Below are 17481 nucleotides of genomic sequence, written 5' to 3' on the forward strand. Positions count from 1 at the left end.
CTTTGAACCTTACTTAAAAGTAAGTCCCACTGGTGCAGCTCAGCTAGCCCTGCTCTTTCCCCCATTTTCCACCAGCAGTTTGATGAAACACATAGGGGGCGTGGGCTGGGTGTATAATAGGATGTCCCTGTTTTCATCTGAGAAATGTTGGATGGTATGGAGGGTGGTAGCGTTTGTTGAAACAAGCCAGCTTGTTCCCATACTAGGATGCGGTTAATATAAAGCATATGCTTTCAATCTTGCGGCTGAATCCAAATGCAGTCAAGTTGGAAGTGATCTTCTCCGTCTAGCGTAGGAAACTATCAAGTATATCTGAAAATATCTGAAGGACTTCTAGCAGGGCAAGATGGCAGGCGCTACGGGTGTGTGGAGCTCCTGAAGACAGCCAACACCAACTGCACTGCCTGGCTGGTCCCCAAGCTGTCCAAACCGCTGCCGCAGGAGGGGAGCCGGGGACATCTGGTGCGTCAGCCAGGAAAGTCGCCCAGAGGCCGCCCCCCCCCCCGGTGACCTTGGCTGTGCTGGGACTGGGAGCACCTGACCAACAGCCCAGTGGAGCTCTGGGGCCTGGAGCTGAACAGAAACAAAGCAGAAAGAAAAAAGTAGTCCCCCACCAGCCGAACACCAGCTTACCACTGCTGCTGCCTCCACCGACACCAAAAGGAGATTGGAAAGTACCAGGAGGGCCAGGAAGGCCGCAAATAATTGCTTGGCGTAGCCTAGACCAGACCCAGGCCTAACTTTCTGGCAGCTGGCCTGACAAGAGTAGGCCGGGGCTCAGGGGGAAACTGCAGAGGCCACCACAGGGGAATACATACACAGCATGGGCCCTCCCCAGCTATTTTTATTTATATATATATATATATATATATATATATATATATATATATATATATATATTTATCCTGGTGGTGTTTTTTTTAAATCATTTCTTCTTTTTCTTCTTTCTTTTTCTGTGAAGAACTGTAAAAGCACCCTTGCAGGAGGCCTGAACCATAGAAGGGAATACCGCCTTAGCCTTTACCCAGGGATCTGACAACCAGTGAAATTAAAATGGTCTGTGAGTCAAAATTACTACCAGTATATTCTTTAATCATATACACAAACCCCTTTTTTTACTCATTACTTTTATTTTTTTTATTCAGTTTTACACCTTTTCTATTATTACTCACTTACTTTTTTTTACTATTCTTCTTGTGGCTATTCTATCTTGCGGCTGAGCCCAAATGCAGGCAAGTTGGAAGTGATCTCCGTCTGGTGTAGGAAACTATCAAGTACTGTACAGTGGTACCTCGGGTTGCATACACTTCAGGTTACAGACTCCTCTAACCCAGAAATAGTGCTTCAGGTTAAGAACTTTGCTTCAGGTTGAAAACAGAAATCATGCTCCGGCGGTGCGGCAGCAGCAGGAGGCCCCTTTAGCTAAAGTGGTGCTTCAGGTTAAGAACAGTTTCAGGTTAAGTACAGACCTCCGGAACGAATTAAGTATTTAACCCGAGGTACTACTGTACAAAATTCTGTTGAAGAAATACTGTGCAACTGGTATGGGTAAGCGTTTCACAATTAGTATTTTATGGATCTGTTTATGACATTTACAGTATATCCCTCTTTTATTCCAAACAGCTCAAGGTGACGTCCGTATTTCTCCTTCTCCCCATCTTCTCCTGACAACAACCCTGCCAAGCCGGTTAGGCTGAGAGGGAGTGGCTAGCCCAAGATCACCCAGTGTGTCTCATGGCTGAGCGGGAAATTGAGCCCTGCTCTCCCAGGTCCAAGCTCAGCACTCTAACCACTCGGCCACATGGACTCTCCTGGAATCCTGGCATGCTGGCCGTGCGTTCCATGGCACCAAGCAACGGAGGCTGTGACTGTTTGAACTGAGGTTCTGGCATCCTCAGCGTCAAGAGGTTGGCAGAGGTTTGCTGTAGTGACCCTTGCTTATTTAGATTAGAATATGGCATCTCAGAGACTCCTGGAGGTAAGTGAAAGTTGGCATTTCCAGAAGACTTAGCTTTAGAACGTAGAATAATGGTATCATCAAGTCTGACAAATAGCTATCAAAGGTCAAAGGAAACTTTTTGGGCAAATATTTTAGAAGGGGAGAATGAATGCTGTAAAGGAAAATTTAGTAATCTATATTGTAGTTGGTTGAATCTTATTTTAAATAGCATTCTATATGCTGTTTGGCATTAAAGAAATATGTGAATCTGGGAAAGGGTTAATTGATATTTCTACATAACGGATACTAACTTTTTTATTGTTGTTTGAAAGGGAAAGGGAAAAACATATTTCATATAAGCCTCTCTGAGAGCCTTTTTGGCTGAAGAGTACAAATGCTCTGAATGAACGAATGAACGAACGAACGAACGAACGAACGAACGAATGAGTTCTCCCTGTGGATATCTCTGACTTTTATCTCTTGTTTCAGGTCACCTTCTTTCCTGTGGAGCAGCTCTTGGAGGCCAAATGCTTCCTGGCCAGTGACCTTGCTGCTGAGAGCACTTTTGAGCCCTTGGACATCTCCCACTTGCTGCAAGAGTTCAGCGGCAAAGCTGTGGAGGTAAGGTGCTGCCAGTGTAGGAGAGAAGAATCTCCGCCTTGAAGTAGGGGAGTCCACCTCATGCCATTGGGTGGCCATGATACATGTTTGTTGGGAGGGGCCTCACAATGTCAGAACAAGAACCTCAGCCCAAGGTTCCTGAGACAGCCCCACTTCCTGGTACTATCTGAGTGACCCTCTCCTTCATCTCTGACAGGTGGCGGTGCTGCTGGAGGTCTTCCAGAAGATCACTCCAAGGTCTACAGTGGAGAGCGGAGAAGTGGCTATCTTAGCTTATCATCACCTGGAGAAAGTGGTTGAACACCTCCTCCAATTTCCTTTCATGTATGGGGCACTCAAGCTTCTACCGGCCTAAGTGAGATGTTGGGAATCTGCAGGGCTTGCTCAGAAAGTAACTCTCTCATTGAGGGGGGAGGCCAGACAGCTGGAGAACCTGGTCCTTACAGTGTCAGCAGCCAGTCTCCAAATTTCTTCCTCCCTCTGGATTCCCAGCTGATTTGCTGCCTTATGGCAACAGACAGAGGATTTGGAGGGCTCCCACTATGGTACCATAGCCAGGATTAGGTCCTTTAACAGGAAGAGCAACAGAGCAGAATGCGAGAAGGCAGGGACAGGCCTCTGTCCTCTAGGCGAGGCAGTAAGGGGTGAGATTGGTGCAGGTTTCCCCTCTCTCTTTTTGCCATCTGCAGAGATGCAGCAGCACAGAGGGGCTGATCCAGATCACTGAGGGATCCTTCTGGAGTGCAGGAGACCAGGGAAGACCAAGCCATTTCCTCTCTCTGTGGCATAGCAGCAAGCAGTAGAGTTCCTGATGGAGCTGGACCACCTGTGGAGGGGTCAGGTTTAGAGGCAAAGCGCCTTTCTGGCCCCCGCACCACTGTTCAGAGAACCAAATGGTCCCCTCCGTGCAATAATGTGCCATCCCTGAGCCAAGAGATCTGACTGTTGCTGTGCCTGCAAGAGAATATGGCAGGAGGTTTTGGCTGACCAACAACAACTACTCCATCTGAAGGCTGAGCAGCTGCATCAGAGCTCCTTGGCAGAGACTGCTACCGCTGTGGTAAGGACGAATCCCCTGCTTTCTGGCTTCTTCTCCCCAGAGTAATATCAAGGGGTTTCTGTATTCTGCAGAAAAGCAGGGAAAGTGACTTGCACTTCTCTCTCTCCCAGCAACACCTGACCAGCCTGTTGCACACCATCCTTAGGATTGATGAATACAAGGTACCTGTGCGCCATCACTTTCCACAGCTGCTGATAGCTGCCAACTTCCTGCATGCCCAGGAATTCCTCAACTGAGTAGCACATCACAAAGGGACAAATGGAGTCCCTTTTCCTTCAGCTTCTGGGGTTTTCTGGTCCAGCTTGATTTTCCAAGGGAGACTATCCTTCAAGTGGCTACTAGGGAGCAAGGATGCGGAAGGAATTTGATTCTGTTTGCATGTCAAGGCAGATCTGCATAATTCATAATTTCTGGAAATATCAACTTCTGGGGGAGCCTTGTAAATGTGGTTTTCCAGTTTGGTTCTTGGTGTTCTGGTTTGGGGTACTGACACAGGAGAAAATGGCTGGAGCAAGGAGGCCCCTGCTTGGTTTCGACTCTTTTGTTCCCGCCAACAGCAGAGAGTCCCCCAAGGCCCTATTCTTGATCCCCATGCCACAGTCATGCCACATTGAAGAGACTGCAAAGCCAAGCAAGGTCTCTGCCCAATAGAACGTAGCAAAGGCATCTTTATTGATGAGATCTTTGCCAGTGGAGGGGCAATTGTAATCTCCTACAAAAGGCCCTCCAGTAACGTTGTTATGGCTGGCTCCAAGAAGTATTGTTCCCAAGGTTCCACATTTAATGTCTTTCCTCTGGATGCAGATAGCAGACATCCACCCTCCCCAATTTAGACGGCAACCTCAATGGGGGTTCCCCAACATGCCCCCCTCGGAATTTGGACCTCACCCCTACTATGTACTCATTTACCTTAAATATTCTGCGGCTCACGTCAAGGCTACTTTGAGCCTCCAAATTGTCTCCAGTTTTAGTTCTCTTCAGAGTAGACCCATTGGATTTGATGTACATGATGAACTTATGTCCATTCACTTCAGTGGGTTTGCTCAGCACAAAACATAGTTGGATCCAACTCTCCATCTGTAAGACTACAGATGTTGGATAAAACGAGAACCCGTCTAAACCTCCATTGGGACATGTTTTGTACAAGGAAATGTTTTGTACTATCCCACCACCAAAGAGTTTCTTTCTCTTTGGGTCTCTTGAGCTGCTTAGCTACCAAATGTGAGTCTATCCCTGCAAGCAAGCACTAGACAACCTTCTTACCTGGCTGCAACATGATCACGCCCAAGTCTGCTCAGCCTCAAAGGGATATCCCTGCTTTTGGACTCTGACATGGCAAGTGATGCTCAGAGGGAGAGGGAGGGATTTAGATTTGAATCACAGCCAAGCACTGTTTGCAGGCAGAATGGTGAAGGGTCTGTGCTAAAAGAAAAACTGTTGGACTTTTCAGATCTTTGAAAAGATTCTCTCCTTTGTATAGGACCCTTTGGTTCGGTGGCTGTTACTGCTAAATTTCCTCCCTTATGCAGAATAATAATAATAATAATAATAATAATAATAATAATAATAATAATACTTATACCCCGTCCATCTGGCCAGGCCTCCCCAGGCACTCTGGGTGGCTTCCAACAGGGTATTAAAAACGCAAATGTTAAAAAGTTCCCTAAACAGGGCTGCCTTCAGATGTCTCCTAAAAGTCAGATAGTTGTTTATTTCCTTGGCATCTGGTGACATACTTGAAAAGCTGATGTCCTCGCAGAGCTGATGCACCCGGTAGAGCTAGCCAACCTCTCCAGGGAGCTGGGGGAGGAATGCCTGAAGATGCTGGCTGAAAGCTCCTGTGGTCTGGTTGCCCATGTGCATATTATGGAACAACCGCTTTCTGGATTGCACATTACATAATAGACTGCATCTGGTAAGGTCACTTTGCTTTGTTTGCAGCTTTGCACAGAGTTACGGTATCTCATTTCATTTTCCCAACAACCCAGTAGAGGTTAGTTATGATCCTCTACTGAACGTCATAGCCATAGCACAAAACTGCATGGGAAGTTACAGTATACGAAGCACAAAATACATAATAAAAATAATCAGTGCACAAAATTCATAATAACAAATAATAAAAATAAAACAGCAAGACTAATATATACACACTGATAAACCATAAAAAAGCCCCTAAACAATACTCCAGACCACAAATCCAAATTGACATACCACATTTAAAACAATCCCACCCTTTAAAGCAAATAGCATCCACCCCCATTAAAACAATAATTTTAACACAAAGGGGCTGACCCATGCCCTCATTCCATCCCTGAAGTGCCACCACCAAAGAGACAAACTCCTTTGGTGTTGCCCCCGCCAGGCAGGGAGACTTCATGCAGCTGCCCCAGCTGTTGGTGTATGCCTAGCTGGGGCAGCAGGTGTTGCCAATGCTGCCTGCTTGCCCAGGGTCCTGGTCCTTGCAGGACTCTCTGCAATCCTCTTGAGTGGGGGAAGCAGGCAACCGCCCCCCAGCAGAAGTTTGGTTCCATTTCTCTGTTATAAAAAGCCTCCTTCACATTTGATAACGTCTCTTGGTACTTTATGAAAAAGAATTTGAAAATGATGGGTCTGGGGGAGAATTTTATGAAAGGAATTGATGCAATATATAAAGAGCAGTACGACAAGCAGTATGATAAAGGAGTATGACAAGGCTGTATATTGCCTCCCTGCTTATTTAACTTATATGCTGAATTCATCAGGCGAAAGGCTGGGCTGGATGAATCCCTAGCCGGAATTAAGATTGCCGAAAGAAATATCAACAACCTCAGATATGCAGATGACACAACCTTGATGGCAGAAAGTGAGGAGGAATTAAAGAACCTTTTAATGAGGGTGAAAGAGGAGAGCGCAAAATATGGTTTGGAGCTCAACATAAAAAAAAACACCACGAAGATCATGGCCACTGGTCCCATCACCAGAAGGGGAAGAAATGAAGGCAGTGAGAGATTTTACCTTCTTGGGCTCCATGATCACGGCAGATGGTGACAGCAGCCACAAAATTAAAAAACGCCTGCTTTTTGGGAGAAAAGCAATGACAAACCTAGACAGCATCTTAAAAAGCAGAGACATCACCTTGCCAACAAAGGTCCATATAGTTAAAGCTATGGTTTCCCCAGTAGTGATGTATGGAAGTGAAAGCTGGACGATAAAGAAGGCTGATCGCTGAAGAATTGATGCTTTTGAATTATGGTGCTGGAGGAGACTCTTGACAGTCCCATGGACTGCAAAAAGATCAAATCTATCCATTCTTAAGGAAATCAGCCCTGAGTGCTCATTGGAAGGACAGATCCTGAAGCTGAGACTCCAATACTTTGGCCACCTCATGAGAAGAGGAGACTCTCTGGAAAAGACCCTGATGTTGGGAAAGATGGAGGGCACAAGGAGAAGGGGACGACAGAGGACGAGGTGATTGGATAGTGTTCTCAAAGCTACCAGCATGAGTTTGACTAAACTGCGGGAGGCAGTGGAAGACAGAAGTGGCTGGCGTGCTCTGGTCCATGGGGTCACGAAGAGTCGGGACACGACTAAACAACAACATAAAGAGCAGAATGCGAAACTCATTGTAAATAATGTATTATCAGAGAGTTTTCAAATATCAAAGGGCACCAGACAAGGGTGCCCATTGTCACCCTTATTGTTCATATCTGTGCTTGAGGTATTGTTACAAAAATTAAGACTTACAAGAGCTGTTACGGGAGTAATATTAGGAATAAAATAATATAAGCTGAAGGCTTTTGCCGACGACCTAGTTGTAACATTACAAGAACCCCAAATGAGCGGGATAGTAGCGCTGCAAATAATTGAAGAATTTGGATCTCTAGCAGGATTTAAAATTAATAAATCTAAAACAAAATATGAATGAGGAATTAATAGACCAACTACAGAAGAAAATGGAAATCAAGGTAGTAAAGAAAGTTAAAAATTTAGGTATATGGTTATCTCCAAAGAATATAAATCTATTTAAAGACAATTATGTAATAATATGGAAAGAAATCAAAATAAATTTAGACATATGGAGTAGACTGAAAGTGTCAATCTGGGGAAGAATAGCTGTGGTTAAAATGAAGGTGCTACCCAAACCATTACAGTGGTACCTCTGGTTATGTACTTAATTTGTTCTGGAGGTCCGTTCTTAACCTGAAACTGTTCTTAACCTGAAGCACCACTTTAGCTAATGGATCCTCCTGCTGCTGCTGCGCTGCTGCTGCACGATTTCTGCTCATCTTGAAGCAAAGTTCTTAACCTGAAGCACTATTTCTGGGTTAGCAGAGACTGTAACCTGAAGCGTATGTAACCTGAAGCATATGTAACTCGAGGTACCACTGTATACTTGTTTCAAACCATCCCAGTAATTACAGGATTAGGACCGTTTAAGGAATGGCAGAAAACAATCTCAAGGTTTGTGTGGCAAGGGAAGAAGCCCAGGATAAAATTTAAGTTATTAACTGATAGAAAAGAAAGAGGTGGATTCTCCCTACCTGCCCTCAAACTCTGTTATGAAGCTGCCTCTATAACTTGGTTGAGGGAATGGATGAAACTTTATAACACCAATGTTCTAGACCTGGAAGGGTTTGCAAACAGGTTTGGGTGGCACGCATATCTTTGGTATGGAAAGGTCAAAGTACATCAGGATTTCTTAAATCATATTATAAAAATACCATTATATGAAGTATAGGTGAGATATAAAGACTTGTTTGAAAGGAAAACACCATGGTGGTTGTCACCACAGGAAGCCTTTTCATTTAAAAAAATTAACATGAAAGGAGATTGGATAACCTATAGAGATTTGTTGAAAGAAGACAATAATATAATCAAAATCAGAACTAAAACTAGATTGTCAGAGTGCATGGAATATCACAAAATTAATGATGTATTCCTTAAAGATAAAAAAATAATATGGATTTAATCATGATAGCTCAGTACTGGAGATTGGGGTATTACAAGGTTGTACAAAGATGTTGTCTAAAGTATATTAATTTTTGTTGGAATGGCATACAAAAGATGAAGAAATTAAGGAGGTCATGATTAAGTGGGCAATGGACCTAGGATATAATATCGAGTATGAGAAATGGACAACTATGGAATTTAGGAATAAAATTTACTGCATCCATGACCTTAAAAGAGAATTTGTTAAAAATGATGTATAGGTGGTACTTAACACCCACCAAACTAGCAAAGATGTACAAAATGAAAAATAAGAACTGTTGGAAATGCACTGTAAAAGAGGGAAATTTTCTCCACATGTGGTTGTGTGACAAGGTGAAGACTTTTTGGGATAGTGTATATAATGAGTTTAAAAAGATATTTAGGTACACCTTTTATAAAAACCGGAGGCATTTTTGCTAGGAATGGTTGGAGAGGACATTAAAAAGGAAGATCAGAAATTCTTCCTGTATGCCACAACTGGAGGAAGACTACTCCTCGCACAGAGATGGAAACAACAGTATATTCCAACAATTGAAGAATGGCAACAGAAAGCATGGCCTCCATGGGGCTGTCCCTTAATAAGTCTGGCCCAACCCATAGCCATGGACATGCCTTGGACCTGGTGTTTACTTCTATGGATGTTGGTGATCTAACACTAAGTAAAAGCGAAATGAAAGAAGTGCCATGGTCAGATTACTTCCTGGTGCAACTGGGACCCTTCCCCTCTGCAGGGAGGTGGGACCGATTCAGATGATCCGCCCCTGCCACTTAATGGATCCAAATGGGTTCCAGAGAGTAGTAGGAGATGATTTATCCCATGTTGATGGCCTTTCAGCTGATTCCCTGGTGGCCCGCTGGAATGTGGAGTTAACCAGGGCTATTGACCGGACATGGGTTAGAGCTCAATGTTGAGCCTACCAAGTGGCGGTAGCCACAGCAAAGAAGACTTTCTTCACCGCCTCTATTGCATCTGCAGAAAACAGCAGCAGGAGACTTTTTCAGGTGATTCACAATTTAGCGGAACCACCTGCTCCATCGGGGCCCAGTACGGGCCACATGATCTCCTGCAATGATTTTGCAAAGTTTTTTGCAGATAAAGTCGCTCAGATTCGGAAAGAGGTAGACTCCACCGTGGGAGCAAGGCTGGGGTGGGAGAGTGCTAGAGTCCTGTCTAGTCAAGTTGTGTGGGATCAATTCCAATCTGTTAACTCCGAGGATGTGGACAGGCTGCTTGGACGAGTGAAACCAACCACCTGTCTCCTTGCCCATCCTGGCTTATAAAAGCTAGCCGGGAAGGGCTGGGCGATGGGCTTCGTGAGATGGTGAATGCTTCCCTCCGTGAGGGAGCCTTCCCAGACCCGCTGAAAGAGGCGGTTATTAAACCGCTTCTTAAAAAACCATCTTTAGATGCGGCCACGATGGCCAACTAGCGCCCAGTCTCAAATCTTCCATTCTTGGGCAAGGTGATTGAGCGAGTGGTTGCTGAACAACTCCAGGCACGCCTGGAAGAAGCGGACCATTTGGATCCCTTCCAGTCGGGATTCAGGTCTCACCATGGGACTGTGTGAGTGTCTGGACGCGGTTGGAGGATGGATGGCAGCTAACAGATTGAGGTTGAATCCTGACAAGACAGAAGTACTGTTTTGGGGGGACAGGAGGCGGGCAGGTGTCGAGGATTCCCTGGTCCTAAATGGAGTAACTGTGCCCCTGAAGGACCAGGTGCACAGCCTGGGAGTCATTTTGGACTCACAGCTGTCCATGGAGGCACAGGTCAAATCTGTGTCCAGGGCAGCTGTTTATCAGCTCCATCTGGTATGTAGGCTGAGACCCTATCTGCCTGCGGACTGCCTCGCAAGAGTGGTGCATGCTCTGGTTATTTCCTGCTTGGGCTACTGCAATGCGCTCTACATGGGGCTACCTTTGAAGGTGACCCAGAAACTACAACTAATCCAGAATGCGGCAGCTAGACTGGTGACTGGGAGTGGCCGCCGAGACCATATAACACCAGTCTTGAAAGACCTACATTGGCTCCCAGTACGTTTCCGAGCACAATTCAAAGTGTTGGTGCTGGCCTTTAAAGCCCTAAACGGCCTCGGTCCAGTATATCTGAAGGAGCGTCTCCACCCCCATCATTCTACCCGGACACTGAGGTCCAGCACCAAGGGCCTTCTGGCGGTTCCCTTACTGCGAGAAGCCAAGTTACAGGGAACCAGGCAGAGGGCCTTCTCGGTAGTGGCGCCCTCCCTGTGGAACGCCCTCCCATCAGATGTCAAAGAGAACAACAACTACCAGACTTTTAGAAGACATCTGAAGGCAGCCCAGTTTAGGGAGGCTTTTAATGTTTGATGTATCACAGTATTTTAATATTTCCTGGAAACCGCCCAGAGTAGCTGGGGAAGCCCAGCCAGATGGGCGGGGTATAAATAATAAATTATTATTATTATTATTATTATTATTATTATTATTATTATTATTATTATTATTGAAGTATGTGGAAATAGCAAGGCTAACTGGAAGAATCCGACAGCAGGACAATGAGAAATTAAAAAAAGAATGGTCCAAATTTATGGTATACTTAGAGAAAAGTGTACATAAATAAAGAAACTCACAGTACTGAAATAAAACTCATAACGATTATTGTAAACATTTGGTTAGGCTACAAGATGTAATGCTGTAATATAATAAGGAATGTATGTCTAAAGTATAATACAAAAAATTATTAAGGAATTATAGACATTTATAGAATGTATACATAGTAATCACGCTTAAGTAAGAGCAATGTAGAGAAGCCAGAAAAGGGGTGGAGGGAAGTTAATTCGGATAAGATATAGATTTAAAGGACAATAATATTGTTAAGCTCTATTGTGTTTAAGATATTTAGAAAAAAATAATAAAAATGATTGGGTGTGGGGAAAAGCCTCCTTTTTATAATTTATTCACCATCAATGGTGGTAATTTCTGGGGCAACAAGAGGGTCTAACGTTACTAATACTCAGTACCCTTCTAACAGAACCTCCTTTCTGTCTTTCCGGCATGGAACGATGAATCCACGCTGGAAAATGGCAGCCTATCGACTGGAGCCTGAGAGGAGGCCTCTGGAAGCAAGAAGACCCACACAAGAATGTCATCTGCCGGGAAAGGAGGCTCAGCAAAGACGCCGTCTGCAACCTCGATCCACACCCTTATGGTGACATTGGGGATTAGACACTTTTTACTGAGTATTTACTACAGCAAGGTTAAAACGCAAGAAGGACTTGAAGTATGAGCAACAGCTTCCTCAACTGTGTTCTACAGAACGCAGAAGGACTTGAAGTATGAGCAACAGCTTCCTCAACTGTGTTCTACAGAAGAACATATATAGTGTTTGGGCAAGAATGAAAAAGGCCCTGGAGAAAAAGTCACCATGGTGGGTGTCCCCCACTGAAGCAGGGCCAGTCAATAAATTAAATGTGAACAAGAGCTGGGGCACATACAACAAACTCCTTGAGGGTGCTATCAGGCTTAAAAGAGAGAGGAGATTGAAATGAATGTATTGAATAGTATAGGAGAAATATGCTGCATTCAAGGGTAAATAACTATCAATTTATGTAAGAATGTATGAGAGTATATTATATTGCATTTTTAAATATTTTCTTTTTTATATGCATCGTTGTTTTTTCCCCCCACACACACCCCTTTTTCCTTTGTATCAATTTATTTCTTTATAACTGGAATTCTTTCGATATAGATATAGATATAGATGGGTAAATATGGAAACCATGTAAGGGGAGGATGGGAAGAAAATACATAAAGTAACTTACAGTTTATGTTAACATTTGTAAAGTTTTTTGTGAAAAATCAATAAATAAGTTTTAAAAAATAATAAAGAAAAACAGATGCTTGGTTAAAAATTCTTCATTGAGACTCCTCTCCAGCACATTGTCTCTGACCTAGTCCTGGGATCCCCACCTTCTTCTTCTGTGTAGCTGAGTAAGATTATCTTCCATGAATACAGTCTTAACATTGAGTCTGTAAGTGACTGTGGAGGCCAATTCTGGATCCACACATCCTTCCACAGTGGGGTCATACGTTTCCGGGCGGGAGTTGATCACGGTGTGGATTTGCCAAGTGTGCCTTCCTCTTAGCATGTTTCTCCCTTGCATCCTGAGTTTGAGTGTCTTCAAAGCCCATGACACCTTTGGTATAGACTGTTCTCACAGGCAAGTGTTTCCCAATTGTTGGTGTTTATACTACATTTTTTAAGATTTGCCTTGAGACAGTCTTTAAACCTCATTTGTTGAGCACCAACATTACGCTTTCCATTTTTAAGTTCGGAATAGAGTAGTTGCTTTGGAAGATGATATTGGGACACAGGTGGCGCTGTGGGTTAAAGCCTCAGCGCCTAGGGCTTGCTGATCGAAAGGTCGGCGGTTCGAATCCCTGCTGCGGGGTGCGCTCCCGCTGCTCGGTCCCAGCGCCTGCCAACCTAGCAGTTCGAAAGCACCTCCGGGTGCAAGTAGATAAATAGGGACCGCTTACCAGCGGGAAGGTAAACGGCGTTTCCGTGTGCGGCTCTGGCTCGCCAGAGCAGCGATGTCACACTGGCCATGTGACCCGGAAGTGTCTCCGGACAGCGCTGGCCCCTGGCCTCTTAAGTGAGATGGGCGCACAACCCCAGAGTCTGTCAAGACTGGCCCGTACGGGCAGGGGTACCTTTACCTTTACCTTTACCTTTGGAAGATGATAATCAGGTATCCGCACAACATGACCAGTCCAACGAAGTTGATGTTGAAGAACCATTGCCTCAGCACTGGTGATCTTTGCTTCATCCGGTACACTGCCATTCATTCGCCTGTCTTCCCAAGTTATGTTCAATTTTTTTTGGAGACACCGTTGATGGAATCTTTCGAGCAGTTGGAGATGGCATTTATATGTCGTCCATGTTTCACAAGCATACACAAGAGCTTTCTAAACAAGCATTTTGGTTTCCCTGCGAATGTCCCAGTCCTCAAACACTGCACTTCAGTTAAAAGAAAGCTGCACTCACAGAGCTCAGGCGGTGCTGGATTTCATCACCAGTCTGCCCTTGTGAAAATTTAACTGCCCAGGTAGGAGAAGTGATAGACACTTTCCAACGTTACACCATTTATTTGGATTTATTGTGCTGCAGTTTGGTCAGACTCGTGTTTGTAGCTTCAAGAACACTGTCCAATCATCTCATCCTCTGTCGTCCCCTTCTCCTTGTGCTCTCAATCTTTCCCAACATCAGGGTCTTTTCCAGGGAATCTTCTCTTCTCACGAGGTGGCCAAAGTATTGGAGCCTCAGCTTCACGACCTGTCCTTCCAGTGAGCATTCAGGGCTAATTTCCTTAAGAATGGATAGGTTTGATCTTCTTGCAGTCCATGGGACTCTCAAGAGTCTCCTCCAGACCACAACTCAAAAGCATCAATTCTTCGGCAATCAGCCTTCTTTATGGTCCAGCTCTCACTTCTATACATCACTACTGGGAAAACCATGGTTTTAACTATACAGACCTTTGTTGGAAAGGTGATGTCTCTGCTTTTTAAGATGCTGTCTAGGTTTGCCATCACCTTTCTCCCAAGGAGCAGGCGTCTTTTAATTTCATGACAGCTGTCACCATCTGCAGTAATCATGGAGCCCAAGAAAGTAAAATCTCTCACTGCCTCCATTTCTTCCCCTTCTATTTGCCAGGAGGTGATGGGCCCAGTGGCCATGATCTTCGTTTTTTTGATGTTGAACTTCAGACCATATTTTGCGCTTTCCTCTTTCACCCTCATTAAAAGGTTCTTTAATTCCTCCTCACTTTCTGCCATCAAGGTTGTGTCATCTGCATATCTGAGGTTGTTGATATTTCTTCCAGCAATCTTAATTCCGGTTTGGGATTCATCCAGCCCAGCCTTTCGCATGATGAATTCAGCATATAAGTTAAATAAGCAGGGAGACAATATACAACCTTGCCATACTCCTTTCCTGAACCAGTCAGTTGTTCCAAATCCAGTTCTAACTGTAGCTTCTTATCCCACATAGAGATTTCTCAGGAGACAGATGAGGTGATCAGGCACTCCCATTTCTTTAAGAACTTGCCATAGTTTGCTGTGGTCGACACAGTCAAAGGCTTTTGCATAGTCAATGAAGCAGAAGTAGATGTCTTTCTGGAACTCTCTAGCTTTCTCCATAATCCAGCACATGTTTGCAATTTGGTCTCTGGTTCCTCTGCCCCTTCGAAATCCAGCTTGCACTTCTGGGAGTTCTCGGTCCACATACTGCTTAAGCCTGCCTTGTAGAATTTTAAGCATAACCTTGCTAGCGTGTGAAATGAGTGCAATTGTGTGGTAGTTGGAGCATTCTTTGGCATTGCCCTTCTTTGGGATTGGGATGTAGACTGATCTCCAATCCTCTGGCCACTGCTGAGTTTTCCAAATTTGCTGGCATATTGAGTGTAGCACCTTAACAGCATCATCATTTAAAATTTTAAATAGTTCAGCTGGAATATCATCACTTCCACTGGCCTTGTTATTAGCAGTGCTTTCTAAGGCCCATTTGACTTCACTCTCCAAGATGTCTGGCTCAGGGTCAGCAACCACACTACCTGGGGTGTGCGAGACATCCATATCTTTCTGGTATAATTCCTCTATGTATTCTTGCCACCTCTTCTTGATGTCTTCTGCTTCTGTTAGGTCCTTTCCTCTTTTGTCTTTTATTATGGTAATCTTTGTACAAAATGTTCCTTTCATATCTCCAATTTTATTGAACAGATCTCTGGTTTTTCCCATTCTATTGTTTTCCTCTATTTCTTTGCATTGCTCGTTTAAGAAGGCCTTCTTGTCTCTCCTTGCTATTTTTTGGAACTCTACATTCAATTTCCTGTATCTTTCACTATCTCCCTCGCATTTTGCTTGCCTTCTCTCCCCTGCTATTTGTAAGGCTTCGTTGGACAGCCACTTTGCTTTCTTGCATTTCCTTTTCATTGGGATGGTTTTAGTTGCTGCCTCCTGTATAATGTTACGAGCCTCCTTCCATAGTTCTTCAGGCACTCTGTCCACCAAATCTAAATCCTTAAACCTGTTCCTCACTTCCACTATGTATTCATAAGGGATTTGACTTAGATTGTATCTTACCGGCCCGGTGGTTTTTCCTACTTTCTTCAGTTTAAGCTTGAATTTTGCTATAAAAAGCTGATGATCTGAGCCACAGTCAGCTCCAGGTCTTGTTTTTGCTGACTGTATAGAGCTTCTCCATCTTTGGCTGCAGAGAATATAATCAATCTGATTTCGATGCTGCCCATCTGGTGATGTCCATGTGTAGAGTCGTCTCTTGTGTTGTTGGAAAAGTGTGTTTGTGATGGCCAGCTTGTTCTCTTGGCAGAACTCTATTAGCCTTTGCCCTGCTTCATTTTGAACTCCAAGGCCAAACTTGCCAGTTGTTCCTCTTATCTTTTGACTCCCTACTTTAGCATTCCAATCCGCAATAATGAGAAGAAATCCTTCTTTGGTGTCATTTCTATAAGGTGTTGTAAGTCTTCATAAAAGGTAAAGGTAAAGGAACCCCTGCCCATACGGGCCAGTCTTGACAGACTCTGGGGTTGTGCGCCCATCTCACTTAAGAGGCCAGGGGCCAGCGCTGTCCGGAGACACTTCCGGGTCACGTGGCCAGCGTGACATCGATGCTCTGGCGAGCCAGAGCCGCACACGGAAACGCCGTTTACCTTCCCGCTGGTAAGCGGTCCCTATTTATCTACTTGCACCCGGAGGTGCTTTCAAACTGCTAGGTTGGCAGGCGCTGGAACCGAGCAGCGGGAGCGCACCCCACCGCAGGGATTCGAACCGCCGACCTTTCGATCGGCAAGTCCTAGGCGCTGAGGCTTTAACCCACAGCGCCACCTGTATTGGTCAATTTCAGTTTCTTCAGCACCAGTGGTTGGTGCATAAACTTGGATTACTGTGATGTTAAAAGGTCTGCCTTGGAGATCATTCTATCATTTTTGAGATTGCATCCCAGTACAGCCTTCGCCACTCTTTTGTTGACTATGAGGGTCACCCCATTTCTTTTACGGGATTCTTGCCTACAGTAGTAGATATGATGGTCATCTGAACTGAATTCGCCCATTCCCTTTCATTTTAGTTCACTGATGCCCAAGATGTCAATATTTATTCTTGCCATCTCATTTTTTACCACATCCAACTTAACAAGGTTCATGGTTCTTACATTCCAGGTTCCTATGCAATATTTTTCTTTACAGCATTGGACTTTCCTTTCGCTTCCAGGCATATCCGCAACTGAGCGTCCTTTCGGCTTTGGCCCAGCCGCTTCATCAGCTCTGAATCTACTTGTACTTGTCCGCTCTTCCTCAGTAGCATGTTGGACGCCTTCCGACCTGAGAGGCTCATCTTCCAGCGTCATAACTTTTATATGCCTGTTGCCTTTGTCCATGGAGTTTTCTTGGCAGGGATACTGGAGTGGCTTGCCGGTTCCTGCTCCAGGTGGATCATGTTTGGTCAAAACTCTCCACTATGACCTGTCCATCTTGGGTGGCCCTGCATGGCATAGCTCATAGCTTCTCTGAGTTATTCAAGCCCCTTCGCCACGGCAAGGCAGTGATCCATGAAGGGGCAGTGATCCATGAAGGATCCATGATTAGTATACAGTCCTTAATCCACATCCAAATCCATGGCTCCCAGTCCCTTTTCATGTCAACCGTACTTATCCGTCCTTATTTTTTTTAATTAAAAATTCAAATTTCCACATTTTTTCCCCTTTATTTTTCCAGAGTTGTTGCAAGGAGCTTGAAATATTTTTCTTCCAAATTCAATCCAACTTGCACACAGATTCCTTTCTTTCTGAACACACTATGTTTTAAGAATTCTGGTAGCTGTGGTTTGTTAGAGTGCGGAG

At 44.5% G+C, this 17481-nt stretch overlaps 1 protein-coding gene across 4 annotated transcripts; it reads left to right on the plus strand.

Moving 5' to 3' along the window:
• LOC309361374 (uncharacterized protein) lies at window positions 1-5746 on the plus strand. 4 transcript variants are annotated; one of them, XR_014164459.1, is made up of 5 exons: window positions 938-1060; window positions 1624-1978; window positions 2429-2560; window positions 2757-3620; window positions 3731-5746. XR_014164459.1 is itself a non-coding variant. In XM_081896227.1 (4 exons), the coding sequence occupies exons 2-4, from the start codon at window positions 1955-1957 to the stop codon at window positions 2913-2915; spliced, it is 315 nt and encodes a 104-aa protein (XP_081752353.1). In that variant the 5' UTR covers window positions 1-19; window positions 1624-1954; the 3' UTR covers window positions 2916-5746. The 4 variants fall into 4 exon arrangements, 3 of the variants coding, with proteins under 3 accessions (XP_081752353.1, XP_081752351.1, XP_081752352.1); XM_081896227.1 differs by lacking the exon at window positions 938-1060 and adding an exon at window positions 1-19 and having other exon boundaries at window positions 2757-5746; XM_081896225.1 differs by having other exon boundaries at window positions 2757-5746.
• Window positions 5747-17481: the final 11735 nt, after the last annotated feature.

Source organism: Podarcis melisellensis, assembly GCF_964234715.1.
Source record: "Podarcis melisellensis genome assembly, chromosome: Z".
NCBI lineage: Eukaryota > Metazoa > Chordata > Lepidosauria > Squamata > Lacertidae > Podarcis > Podarcis melisellensis.